Here is a 14356-nt window from a genome sequence, read left to right on the forward strand (position 1 = left end):
GGACATCTGATAACACACAACTCTTTTCCATTAGGAGTCCAACTACACAAGCACTCCTTGGTTCCAGGCCTCTGCCATAAAACCAAGAAACAGTTCCATCTGCAGTCTCTAACTGTCAAGCCACAACTACGCATGACAGATCCAGTGGCTACATTTTGTGCAAGCAGCATCAGACTGTTTTAAAATAACCACAGAGGCCGCCCGACACTGAACCATCTAAAGCAGTAAGATCTCTCTCCTGTGTCAGCCCGACACATTCAGCTGCCATCAATTTATCATTTATGAATCGACATTTTGTCCTTGTCATTATCCCATATTCAACTATGCATCACATTTGAGCTTCTCTATGCATAATACGTAACAAAATGTGAAGACATTGCACATGGCTGATGACACTACTTGTCCTTCTCGACTTACCGTAGGTCCCACAGGTCCTGAGTAGCCCCGTTCTCCTATAGGTCCTGGGTGTCCTGGCATTCCTTGGAAACCCTGTAAAATACAAAAAGATGTGTAGAACAGCAGACAAACGACAAAACATGACATACAGTCATAGATGCCGGTTCCTGATCTCTGAAATGCCATACTGTGATATAAAGCACATCATGTTGCATTACCTGGTGAACCACTGCTGTCTGACCTGATTGGCTCTAATAAGCACACGATAACTTGATATTTTCTACCCTAACCCCCGGGTGTCAGCCACCAGTAAATAATAAATTCAGTTGTGAGGCATACAGTACAGGTACATGGAAACACTGCAGGTCAGAAAGTGGAATCTTTGCTATAAACACTAATAGAACTAGGGTGATAATACAGACTTTACATGTCAGAATATATTTGCTACCTACAAATGATGAACAAGATATCAACTATTATTAGAGCCTGACCAGCAGAGGTGCTAAATGCAAAGTTTAGAGTAAAATTGTTTATTGCATGCCGATCTGGATCTTACTCTGGAAGTCTTGTGTGTTAACTCATACGGGGTTTGGGCCTGAGGGTGGTGCTAGAGGAAAGCTTAAAATGTGTCCATCACGGAATGGTTCAGCCTATTAGATCTTGATATTTTATGTGTGTAAGAGTAAACTGTGCACAGATGGTGGCACAAGACAAAAGGTCACAAAAAACATTAGGATTCATTAGGACAACACATATACACAGTAGAAGTCATAGACATTAAGATATTAGTATTTATATTCATGTCATGGACCAAAATGGGTTTTATTTGTCCTAAATGTGGCATAAAATTCTACATACAATGGCTCTAAAAATGAAATCCAATCTTACCCTGGGTCCAGTAAGGCCTGGTCCACCAATGTTACCTTCGAGCCCCCTAATGCCCTGTGAAACACATTGCATGGAGATGAGAAGAAGAAGAAGACACACTTGATTGATTCCCAGTGGGGAAAATCACATTTTCTTTTTCACTCTGCTGTGTTATTACACATTACACACAGGCCCGAATACACACACATGCACAAACAGGACCAATACAGGCATTAATGCTTAAAGTAATTTACTGCTTCAGCTAAACTGTATGAAGAACTGCTGACATGTACTGTTCTGGGAACAAGCAGCTCACCTTGGGGCCTGGAATCCCCTCTTCCCCCTTTGGACCTGGAGGTCCTGGTAAACCCTGCAGAGAAAGACAACAGCGAGGTTGGAGAGAGAGCGCAATGAGAGGCAGATGAGTGGGGTTGTAGACAAAAATACAGGGAAGAAGATTAAAAGGGTTTTTGGGTTGACTTGAGTTTAGACTCACCTGGACCCCTGGACGCCCAGGATCTCCCCTTTCCCCTCTTGGACCAGGTGGACCCTAAAAGGGAAAATATGAAAACACAAGACAAGTACATATTATACAACATACTAGTTTCATAAGTTATTACAAAACAGTTTAGCAAGATGCGTACATGGTGAATACCACTATACATACACAAGTACGTATTTAAAGCTAAGAAGATTACTCACCACTTTACCCTGCACGGCCATGCCTCGGGGTCCTGTGCTGCCCAGGGGTCCAAGACCTCCCTCAAATCCAGGCTTTCCTGGAGGACCCACCTCCCCCTGAAACACAAAATTACACACAGCCCCTCTCTCAAATTAGACTCTGTAGAACAAACACACAGATCAGTCCTGCTGCTCTGTGACAACTACAGGTGTTTCATCAACTGCACAGAAAAGATCCGACATTCTACACGTGGTTGTGGGAAACTCACTCACCAAACAGAACATCAATATTGACATTTCTGTGGAACTTCGGATCACCAGATTACACTCATGTAGGTGATATTATTGGTTGGAGAATTGCACAAAAACTGTGTTTTTCCTAGCACTGGCTTTGCACCTGCAGGAAACCAATGCCCTGCAATGCTCTAGTTTCTGAAGGGGGCTTAAACTCAAATGCAACTTAAGAAGAAGAATTATTTTCATCTCACCTTTTGGCCTTGCTCTCCCTTATCGCCTTTCTCCCCACGAGGACCTGGCTTTCCCTGGGAAAAATAAATAAATAATTGAACATCAACTGGATCACACAAATAATGAGTCAGCGTCAGTTAATATTCTAGACCTAACTGAGATCTCATGGTGACATACGGTTGGTCCAGGGGAACCGGGAGCTCCGGGGATGTCAGAGGAACAGGTACAGGTGTACGCCGGGGCAGGACAGCTCTCCTCATCTCTCTGACACACACACACACACACAGACACACAGACACACAGACACACACACACAGAGTAATGAAAGCAACATGTGTGTGTAAGATATAAATATCAAATTTTGTACAGTTTTTCATTTCACAATGGGCTGCACAGCGCAAACCTTTTACTCTAAGCACTCAGCTAATTGCACTTCATAAATTGGTTCAAACACAGCATGAACTCACATTATGCCAATTAAATACCAAGATAGAGCTGAATAAAGGTAATATAATTAGTAACGGACTAACCACTCCAGGCAGGTCACAGCAGGTATCCTCTAAAGCCCACGTAGTGTTACAGACGATCTCAAAGGACTGCAGCTGGAACTGAATAATGATGAACATAGGATACAGGTTGAGCACAGGACAGAAGAAGACAGTTTTAAAAAATATATATATATGTTGAGGTTGTGTAATGTACTGACACAACAGGCCTGGATAAAAATAAAATAAATGGAAAAGAGTAAAAAAGTACCGGTGCTGATCCACTACTGGGTCCTCTGGTCTTCACCAGTTTTCCCAGCATCTCAAAGCCGTCAGTCGGCAGGTTGCCTAGAGGGCGTGCAGGCCTCTCACCCACACGCTGGCAGTCCACAGACAGGGACACACTCACCTGGCTGACAGACAGGTGAACCTGCCAATCCCAATCAATAATCATTTTTGTCATATTAAGCCAAGTTGCAGAGTCTCACACAGTATCTTTGCCTCACGTCTTCCACTATTACCCTTTCTTACTCTGCTGCTGGTCTTTATTGAGTTACAGCTGCTACAGTCCTGAGATTATACTGATGTGAAGTCTATTTCCAACCATCTCTTTCACCTTTCCATCATGCTCATATTATTACGTGTTGACATTTCTGTTTTATTGGATTACACAAAGGTGTCACGGTAGCTAGATGGCAATAAGGATATTCAAACATGACATCAATGTTTAATTTTTTGCTAAATGACAGTGAGACTTGCTCAGTGTTTATTATCTCACCTTGTGAAAACTGCCATAGAACAGTCTGTAGACCTGCGACTGGTCAAAGGTCAGTTCCTGCACTTCTCCCCTGTAGTCCAGACTGAAGTACACCAGATGCTTGGTGATAGCTGTGCAAAGCACAAAAATAGAGGCAGATTTTTAGTAATCAACTTCTAACTTACATTGTGTACTGCCAAAACCCTGGGGCTCTTAAGAAGGCAAAGTCTGCTGCAAGGTGTTGGATCTGGCTGGGTGTAAGAAAAAGGCATAGCCTCTAGCGGGGTTTCACACTATTGACCCTATTTTTTAATTAGATTAAGGGCTTAGACATTCAGGTAATTGGTACATTTACAAAGAAAACCAGAAAATCAATTAAATCTAGAAGCTGGAATTAGGGAACATTTAGTAATGCTGCTTCAAAAAAGACTATAATATGCACTGTTATCCTAAAAAACAATGTATTGACTAATACAAAGGTAATCCTTCCCTCTCCATTATCACTTTTGACCCGCTAGACGTGAGTGCTGATGTCTGTATCTGCAGAGACACTGCCCTCTGCCTGGATTCTCTCTTTTCTTCTTATTTTGCTGTGTGCGGGGCGCATAACGAAGAGCCTTTGGGGCTACCGTGGGTGTGTAACCTCCAGCCAATAACAGCGCGCAGGTTGTGCAGTCCGTTCCCTTTCCCAACCGCCGCTTTGTCACGCCCCTCAGCGTCTCATATCAACGCACAAGTTTAACTGACACAGACAAACACAGGACAGGATGAAGCTCTGCGTAAGCACAAAATCCGGCAATGCTGCATCTTCCCGCGGAGGTGTGTGTGTTTATTTGTGCTTTAGGACGTGAACGCCATGAAACAATCAGAAAATAACGTTTTATTCCTCTGATTCACTGCTTTGTTCAGCGCTCTCTCTCCTCTCCCTCCCTTCATTCACTCTCTAGCTTGCTCGACCACCACTTCTCGCTATCTCGCTCTCATTCTGACGGGCCAACTTTGAACTCTCTGTGTTCACAAACAGTAAGCCATGCTCACTCCTTTAAACAATTATTATCAAAGTGGATGCCGATTTCTTTTCTGTTGATTGCTAATCAATTGAACAATTAATTGTTTAAGCTCTAAATAAATCCATAAACCATACTCAAAACACATCAAAAAAGCCGGTCTCTAAGAAGATGTTAAAATGTGACTTCAGAGTTGATGTTCATTTTGCTGCTCTTAACTCATCATGAGAGTTGGTCCAGTATATGTAGGCCCTGATGACAAAATATGAGATGAATACGAGAAGGGGTAACGAAGTTGCTTGGGAGATGGAGAGATGCAGAAATGTAACTCACGGTCGAGCACCACTCCCATCTTGGGCTGGAAGTCATTGTCAGTGAGCTGCCAGAGAGCGAAGGGCTCCCTGGGTGTTTCCTGCAACACACGGAAGGTGATGCTGATGGTGTGTTCTGGAGAGAAACCGGCAGGGTGGATAAACCTGGAAGGACAGAGGTAAATAAAAGTTAAAGGGGACCTGCTCCATTCCTTTTCCTTGAAAGATACAGTAAACATGTTTGCTATTGCTGCATTATGACAGAGAGAGAGGTGCGTGGTGGAAAAGTTTGAACTCTAAGGTCATTGCACTCATGTGCTGTTTAATATTTGGTCAGCTGATCTGATGGGACAGCAAAAGCAGCAGCCAGGTTGATGCAGAAGCTCTATTGTCTTTCATTTTTACTCATCATCATTAGGTGTGTGTGTAATCTGAATGAATCATAAAAACACTCTTTGCAACTTAGTCTACTTTCTCTTCAATAGCTAAGGGCCTTTCTTTTCATTTTTATTTTCTATGCTGCATTTCAAGAGCATCCCGAGGATCAAATATTTTTCCTCTACAATGGCACAGTCGGCGATTATCAGTCCCATATCCAGCTAAGCTTTATTGCTACTTTACACAAATGATCTTATTTCAGTAATAAACACTTTTTAATTGTAATTAAAGTCACTTTCTGTGATGCCTTGATGCCACAATACATCTATAATAAGTATTAAAGTAGCAGTTATCAGGTATTATTCTTAAAATGGTGCTCGAAGCGATGTCAAGCATTTTTTAGGCTACAACATTTTTTGTCACATCTCCTCACTATCCGCTAGCTGCCTGTCCCCTGAACACAGTGTAAAAAACGCGGTCTCTGTAGACAGCCCAGGCTCCACAAACTCCAACAAAAACAAACTGTGCCAACCTGCACCACGAAACATAACAAACAGTCTTCCAGCGTTCCAGCCAATAACCGACAAGAAGGATTTGGGTGTGGGGGTTGGGGGGTTAGTGCGCGGAAGCACGGAAGGGAGGGAGAGGGGACGGGATGAGGAGGAGGGAAGGGCGAGCTAGTCTCGTTTTGTTTGAAAATACTTTGAACGTCAACAAGAAGTGCAGTCACCCAACATCGCTTAGAGCACCTTTAACTCACTTAATGATTCCCTAAGTAACTGACATTTCCTCAAAAGGATGTTCCATTTGGTAAATACAATTCCTCTTCACGTCTCTTCCTGGCATCTCTCTCTTTTCACGTTGTAAAAAGCAACCTCTCTCAGATGAATTTGGTGTGCAGTATTGACTCTTCAGCGGATTGGGGTTTGATTGCTCATTTGGAAGTTGTCATTTAACCACAAAGGATTGTTTATTCAACTTTGTAGTACGCATATAGCATGACCAACATTTTGAACATAGATGGATACAGCTGAACAAACACCACAGAGAAGGTATTGAAGTCTGTATTGAAGGGGAGGTTCCTTGCACTGCAGTCCAGTGTTGTAATGTATATACAAATACTTAATTACTGTACTTAAGTAGACTTTTCACATATCTGTACTTTACTTTGTCATTTATATTTCTGGAAACTTTTACTTTTACTCCACTACATTTCCTAAATAAAATGTTTCTTTTTACTCTGATACATTTCTCATAAGCATCTTCATTACTCGTTACTACAAAATCAAATCTGAAGAAATTTGCTAGACTGCGAAACAGCAGGTTTGGTGAATGGGGTGGTGGTAAAGATAACGTAAAACACTTTGGCGGTATTTGCGAGGAATGATTTTGTGTATTGGAGTGAAAGATTCTTCCTCAGAAAAAAAAAAGAAAATTCGGTTTCTGTTTTTCTCTTTGCTGATGTCAATTCTCAAAATATGCAGTGTTTGGTCCTTTAACTTGGGAACCACAATAAAGTTCATAATCAAGTTATTTCTTACTTTTACATGTACTTCTAATAATTAAGTAAATTTACTTTTGATACTTAAGTACATAAATATCAGATTCTTTAAGACTTTTACTCAAGTAGTATTCTAAAGGTGACTTTAAAGGTCCCATGGCATGAAAATTTCACTTTATGAGGTTTTCTAACATTAATATGAGTTCCCCCAGCCTGCCTATGGTCCCCCAGTGGCTAGAAATGGCGATAGATGTAAACCAAGCTCTGGGTATCTTGCTCTGCCTTTGAGAAAATGAAAGCTCATATGGGCCGATCTGGAATGACATCATAAGGCGGAAGGTTACCTCCCCTTTCTCTGCTTAGCCCACCCAGAGAATTTGGCCCACCCATGAGAAAGAGAAAGACATCATGGCTTGAAAACAAGCGAAGCATGGCAGTTGGTCAAGGCCACACCTCCAACCTCCGCCTTGCCCCGCCTCTCTCCTCCTCAATAGCATTTAAAGCTACAGACACAGAAATGGCACATACTAAGTAAAGCTCATTTTGGGACTGGCTCGTGGCTGTAATTCTGCACCAAGGCTGAATTTCGGGAAAGAGTCTTCAGATACAGTATTAGGGGACCACTAAGGCCTATATGAAAGAGACTTCAGATACAGTATTAGGGGACCACTAAGGCCTATATAAAAGATACTTCAGATACAGTATTAGGGGACCACTAAGGCCTATATAAAAGAGACTTCAGATACAGTATTAGGGGTCCACTAAGGCCTATATAAAAGAGACTTCAGATACAGTATTAGGGGTCCACTAAGGCCTATATAAAAGAGACTTCAGATACAGTATTAGGGGTCCACTAAGGCCTATATAAAAGATACTTCAGATACAGTATCAGGGGACCACTAAGGCCTATATAAAAGAGACTTCAGATACAGTATTAGGGGTCCACTAAGGCCTATATAAAAGAGACTTCAGATACAGTATTAGGGGACCACTAAGGCCTATATAAAAGAGACTTCAGATACAGTATTAGGGGACCACTAAGGCCTATATAAAAGAGACTTCAGATACAGTATTAGGGGACCACTAAGGCCTATATAAAAGAGACTTCAGATACAGTATTAGGGGACCACTAAGGCCTATATAAAAGAGACTTCAGATACAGTATTAGGGGACCACTAAGGCCTATATAAAAGAGACTTCAGATACAGTATTAGGGGTCCACTAAGACCTATATAAAAGAGACTTCAGATACAGTATTAGGGGTCCACTAAGGCCTATATAAAAGAGACTTCAGATACAGTATTAGGGGACCACTAAGGCCTATATAAAAGAGACTTCAGATACAGTATCAGGGGACCACTAAGGCCTATATAAAAGAGACTTCAGATACAGTATTAGGGGGACCACTAAGGCCTATATAAAAGAGACTTCAGATACAGTATTAGGGGACCACTAAGGCCTATATAAAAGAGACTTCAGATACAGTATTAGGGGACCACTAAGGCCTATATAAAAGAGACTTCAGATACAGTATTAGGGGGACCACTAAGGCCTATATAAAAGAGACTTCAGATACAGTATTAGGGGACCACTAAGGCCTATATAAAAGAGACTTCAGATACAGTATTAGGGGGACCACTAAGGCTCTATATAAAAGAGACTTCAGATACAGTATTAGGGGACCACTAAGGCCTATATAAAAGAGACTTCAGATACAGTATTAGGGGACCACTAAGGCCTATATAAAAGAGACTTCAGATACAGTATCAGGGGACCACTAAGGCCTATATAAAAGAGACTTCAGATACAGTATTAGGGGTCCACTAAGACCTATATAAAAGAGACTTCAGATACAGTATTAGGGGTCCACTAAGGCCTATATAAAAGAGACTTCAGATACAGTATTAGGGGACCACTAAGGCCTATATAAAAGAGACTTCAGATACAGTATTAGGGGACCACTAAGGCCTATATAAAAGAGACTTCAGATACAGTATTAGGGGGACCACTAAGGTCTATATAAAAGAGACTTCAGATACAGTATTAGGGGACCACTAAGGCCTATATAAAAGAGACTTCAGATACAGTATTAGGGGACCACTAAGGCCTATATAAAAGAGACTTCAGATACAGTATTAGGGGACCACTAAGGCCTATATAAAAGCATTCAAAAAGCAGCATGTCATAGGACCTTTAACTTCTACCAAAGATACTTGTACTTTTACTCAAGTAGTGCTTTCAAGTACTTTATTTCAAGACTGCTGCAGTCCTTATCACCAGCTATATGGCTACATGGAGTGCAAGTAATTATATAATATAAATAAAAATATATACCTTTTTCTATTTTCTCTTTCTGGGGCTGTATTTATGGATATAGGTGTAAAATACAAGCAAAAAGAACAAAAGAAGCAGAAGGCGAATTAAAAGCAGTAAAAGAGATGATCTCACTTGGTGCTCTGTGTCAGTTGGACGTCTCTGTACAGAGTGAAGGTGGGGAGAGTGTTGAAGACAAAAGGCTCGGCTGCCACGCCCTCCACAGACGAGTGAGCATTCTTAGTCAGACCAAATGCTTCCATCATGTCAAATCCTGAAACGGCAACCATTTGACAGAAACAAAATGAGGTGATGTTTCAGTTATTCAAAATGAGCCTTTTAGTTCGCAGTTTTGTGTGAGGACAGCTTGTCTTACCTTTAACAATGCTGTTTCTGATGGTGACTTCAGGGCAGACTGCAACACAACAGGGCAGTGTTGAATCATTATGAGCAAGGCAGAGGGATTTCTTTTAAACTTTTTCAGTCAAGAACAAAAATTGGTCTCACTATGGGCTCTATATGGAAGCCCGGAGACGCAAGTGAGAAAAAAAAATAATTCTGGTGATCTTATCTAATTTGTTTTCTGCCCTGTGTTTATGACTTAAGAACAGGTAAAAAAGGGTTTTTCCAGGATAATCTTTTAAAGTTATAAGGAGTGGGAAACTAATTATAAAAAACACTTTGTTGCACAAGAGTGAAATGCATTATTGCTTATTTATAACCTTGTTTATCCCCTAATGCTGATTCACGTTTACACTCTTTCATTGCATTAATGTCTAGAGGATGAAAGAAATACAAAAACTCAAGTAGTCCTCAGTTTTCTGGGGACCTGCTGGAGTCATTTGTGGAATCAAGAATATAACACATCTGCTCAGTTTGAACTAAAATGACGCCCCCAAGAAATAATAAAAATGTGCTAAACAGATATATTTCTACGGGAGAATATAATTGCCATATGATCAAGGGTCACCTTCGTTGTGGATAGGGTACATCCGGGGATGGATGGGAATTCTGGCAGGAGCCGTGGCTGTAAAAGGAACAGGTACATCCAGTCATGACAACAAACATTACGTTTTTTTTGTCATGTAATGTATGTATCAATCTATACTTAAAATGACTTTCCCAACTAAAGTGATTTGATTACTTTTCGTAGAGAAGCAGCCTAGAAATAATGTATTCCTGCCTTTTATGTTTATTTATTTTAAGAAGGAATTTATAGTATGCAGATGTTAGACTTTGTGGTAAGCCAACTTCAACATCTAACATACTGTGGGAGTAACTGTGATCAGGTCAGACCTGTTGGATGGAGAATGGAGACGGCAGCGCCCTCTGCTGAGCTGAGCAGCGAGTGCACACTGATGCGATACAGAGTCTCTGGTTCCAGATCAGTGAAACAGTGACTGCTGCTGGACTCGTCGACAGTTTCTTCCTTTGTTTGCTTGTCTACACACAAGGCACACATATACATTTACACACCAATGGGTAAAATCAACAGTGGTTAATGTGGCTTCTGAGACAGCTTTATGTACTCAGAGTTGTCAGTTACTATAGATTTTACAATTACCTTTGACGGACTGGATGACAATACGATATCCATCGACAGTAGACACAGGTCTCCAAGACACACAGATACTGGAGTGGTCTGACCTGACCACACTCACGCTACTTACTCGCAGACTGGCTGGAGGGAGGGAGAGAGAGACAGACAGATAGGTAAAATGGAAGGCTGATAAACAGAAAGGCATACAGAACAGCCAGAGGTGAACAACCTAATTTCACATTTGAGTTAGGATATTCACCACGGCTGCCGGTATGTATGAAACCTCTAAGAAATGGTCTTAAGAATGGTGCGAAACTTTGACTTATGAGTAAGAAAGAATCACAGTAAAAAGTGGAGATTTGATCAAACAAAAACAATGAAGGTGTTGCAAAGTAAGGACCAAAAGTATGCCTTTCCACAATGCCCTCCTTCAAGCATTGAATCAGTCAATAGCAGGCCTCCAAAGGACAACACGCCCACCAACAGTTCAGTCTAAGATTTGGGTGTGTTATGTTAGTAGCCGCTAGCCTCAAGCAGAGATGAGTAGCAGTTTTCATCTTATGGACTGTAGCATATTAATAATGACCTAACAGAATCCTAGTGTTGGAGGTTTCTTTTAGTTTATTCTTGAGTGGAATACATGCATCTAAATATTTATTGAAGCAGGTGGCCGGATTGCTCAGTTGGTAGAGCGGTTGCCCATATATAGAGGTTTACTCCTAGACGCAGCGGGCCTGGGTTCGAGTCCGACCTGCGGCCCTTTGCTGCATGTCATTCCCCCCCTATCTCTCCCCTTCCATTTCTTCAGCTGTCCTGTCAATAAAGGCCTAAAAATACCCAAAAAAATAATCTTAAAAAAAATAAAAATTATTGAAGCAATTTATGTTGTTTTTTATTTATATGTCACATCAGTGTATTTACACTAGATGTACTGTATGAAGACTCTGTTTTCCCACTGTCTACTAAGGGAACACAAAAAGTGATACTTGCCACAGGTTCAAATATAGTCTAGTTTTTCAGTATGTTTGACTCACTGGTTTTGCCCTGAGCTGAACCGCTGCCTCCTTCTCTGTTGCGGTACTCAGCGGTGACCAGGATGCTGTAACGTGTATCTGGCTGTAAAGACTCGAGCACCACCTGCTTTTCACCACCTGGAACCACCACCTGTATGACAACAAACACACCTTTCAAAGTCAATCTTTCAAGTAAAAGGTCCATGTGTCGACACGGTGACATAGCTAATTTGCGGTTTGTGGAATTCTCTGTGACCCCTGAGAAGCCCTATGGTTTACTGTCCAGCAGGATGAAGGGCAAAGCAGCTGAAGAGGTGACGATTACAGCCCACTCACAGTGCTGTCCTGGGTTTCAGCTGCAGTCAGTGCGGTGTAAGACACACGATACTGGAGGACATGAGCGTTGGGAGGCACCCAGCTGACCACCAAGCTGACCGCTGTCTCCTCAGAGACCGATATGCCGGATGGGCCTCCACCAGACACTGCAGGGATAAAAGCAGAGATATTTAGACTCGCTACAAGGAAATCTTTTTTTGATGACAACTGAGAAATATTGCCCTAAGGGACTGTTCGGTATTTATGGAATGGACCACTGGAGGAAAATAGGGGAGGGTCATGTCTTTTTATTCTTTGTTGAGGAGAGGGTCATCCAACATTTTTTTGTCTGGGCGGGGGGGCCGCCCTTTTAAGTTTTTTATTCATGAAAAGAGCAAAATTTCAAAGTGGCTTGTTTGGTGCATATTTATCCATGTAGCTCTCAGTCTCGGCCCCCTAGCAGATGGGTCTGACCGCATACACGGAGTTTGCTGGGGGGGCAGGAGGAGCACTGCCCCCTGGTAGCTCAAACAGGTAACTGCATTGTTTAAAAAATGAGTGGAATAACTACATCTGGCATGACCAGATATTTTATAAATATCTTAAATAACACAAAACAACTAAATGGTGGTGGGTAATACATCTGATTTCATATACTGCTTTAGTAAAAACAATATTACCTGGCTGACGATGGGAGCAGCAAGACGCAAAAAACTAAACTTATTGTTGCACTATCTGGACATCTTGCCGTGCCAACGTTGCAATAAAGGTTTCCTAAATGCCATGTATATAAATGTGATGTCAGCTTACTAATTGATTGCGGGTTTTGTGTAGATTTGGACTTGTATACGTTTATTCCACTTTGTTTAAACGGCGAAGTGGAGAGGCCTCGTTCACCTGTTTGGAGCTGGCTGGTGAATGTGATGCTCATATCGGCCTTGCTGGATACACCGTGTCATTTACCTTTTTGTGGATCTCCTGATCGCTGTGGATTACTTTTTTTCCTGTGTCATTGGATTACAGCAAAATACGGATCTTTTTTCTCAACGTGTCTTAACGTTTTATGGTGTGACTGCGCTTGGTTTCTGCGTTTGGAGAGGCAGCTCAACAGAATGTAGGTCCAACACTGATTGTTCACTGTTACATTTTAGTTGAATTTAAGCATCTGTCTATTGCGTTCCAAGACAGCCGTGCTGTGATTGGATTTCATAAGGGCGAATTGTTAAATTGTTACAATGTAACTTAAAATCTGCTTTAGAAATAAACATATGTGTTTTGGAATATAATGTTCAGCTTCGGCTGCTTTACCTATGTGCTAAAATATACAATGACTGAGGAAGCCTAGTGACGAGTCCATAGCAACCAGTGTTGAATTGGTTATATCCCAGTGTCCTTTGCTGAATGGTCTCAATGTTTTATTGTTTTATTTCATGTGAATACTAGTTTACTAGAGGAGGAACTTAGTATTTGAAGTATATCCATGCCTCTTTTTCAAATCATTTTGGAGGGTCATAGGAAAATTATTACTGACGACGGGAGAGTCAAGTCTTTTTAGGTTAGAGGCCACAAAACTCCTCCGGTGGCCCCTTAATTAAATAACAAACAGTCCCTAATGAGGAGACAATTGGCCTAAAATTCCACCTGTCAAACCATTTGACATAATTAAAATGCTGCTTACAAGTTAATGTAAATATATACAGTATATATATATATATATATATATATGATAAATAAAACATTTTACATTATGAGTAATACTCTGTACTCTCATTGCAGAAGTGGGGACAGGACACAACACTGCGGGAAAGTCCACAATCCACCTGACGATATTAAAAGAAAATTCAATAAATACAAGTCTTGCTTGAGTTTTTGTGCCACCAAGGTGCTTACGGAACAGGGACCAGATTACTTGCAAGCTATGGTCAGGATTCAAAGTGGACTGAGGGGTTAATATGTCACATAAAAAATATAGGATGCCTTTTGACAACTGGCCCGGGGACTACAGCTGGAAATTAGCTGTACACGCTAAAGCTGCTCCTTTTACTGTACAGTTAATTAAAGGGGACTGTCCACAACATTATAAACTAATAAACTGATCTAACCTAATACTGCAATATTCAACACAGGACTTGGCACTGTATTCAGTACCAGGCATTTTATCTTAAAAGGTTGTGTAGGTGGTGCTCTTTACTTTGTCTGTTCAGCCATGGAGATTATCAATGCTCATATAGCACTTCTCTTTCTATAAATTCCAAACAACCTGGACATTCATCTTTCCCCCGTTCATTGGAGGACCCACCAAACATTGCAAGTTCATTTTTAGT

General features: G+C 41.3%; 1 protein-coding gene across 7 annotated transcripts in view; it reads right to left on the minus strand.

The window, feature by feature from the left end:
- Nucleotides 1-14356, minus strand: part of LOC144520528 (collagen alpha-1(XX) chain-like) — a 43461-nt gene that overhangs the window by 5754 nt on the left and 23351 nt on the right. For 6 of the 7 annotated variants that reach the window (XM_078254289.1, XM_078254286.1, XM_078254292.1 and 3 more), the window contains 18 exons: nt 12054-12199; nt 11739-11868; nt 10729-10845; nt 10461-10607; nt 10135-10191; nt 9541-9579; nt 9300-9438; nt 4995-5137; nt 3676-3785; nt 3169-3327; nt 2943-3020; nt 2569-2676; nt 2433-2486; nt 1966-2061; nt 1760-1813; nt 1580-1633; nt 1285-1338; nt 418-489 (listed from right to left, as the gene is read on the minus strand). In XM_078254289.1, the coding sequence (XP_078110415.1) occupies nt 418-489; nt 1285-1338; nt 1580-1633; nt 1760-1813; nt 1966-2061; nt 2433-2486; nt 2569-2676; nt 2943-3020; nt 3169-3327; nt 3676-3785; nt 4995-5137; nt 9300-9438; nt 9541-9579; nt 10135-10191; nt 10461-10607; nt 10729-10845; nt 11739-11868; nt 12054-12199 (1757 nt within the window). The remainder of the gene's footprint in view (nt 1-417; nt 490-1284; nt 1339-1579; nt 1634-1759; nt 1814-1965; nt 2062-2432; nt 2487-2568; nt 2677-2942; nt 3021-3168; nt 3328-3675; nt 3786-4994; nt 5138-9299; nt 9439-9540; nt 9580-10134; nt 10192-10460; nt 10608-10728; nt 10846-11738; nt 11869-12053; nt 12200-14356) is intronic. The other variant, XM_078254290.1, reaches the window with a different exon arrangement.

Source organism: Sander vitreus, chromosome 7, assembly GCF_031162955.1.
Source record: "Sander vitreus isolate 19-12246 chromosome 7, sanVit1, whole genome shotgun sequence".
Classification (NCBI taxonomy): Eukaryota; Metazoa; Chordata; class Actinopteri; order Perciformes; family Percidae; genus Sander; species Sander vitreus.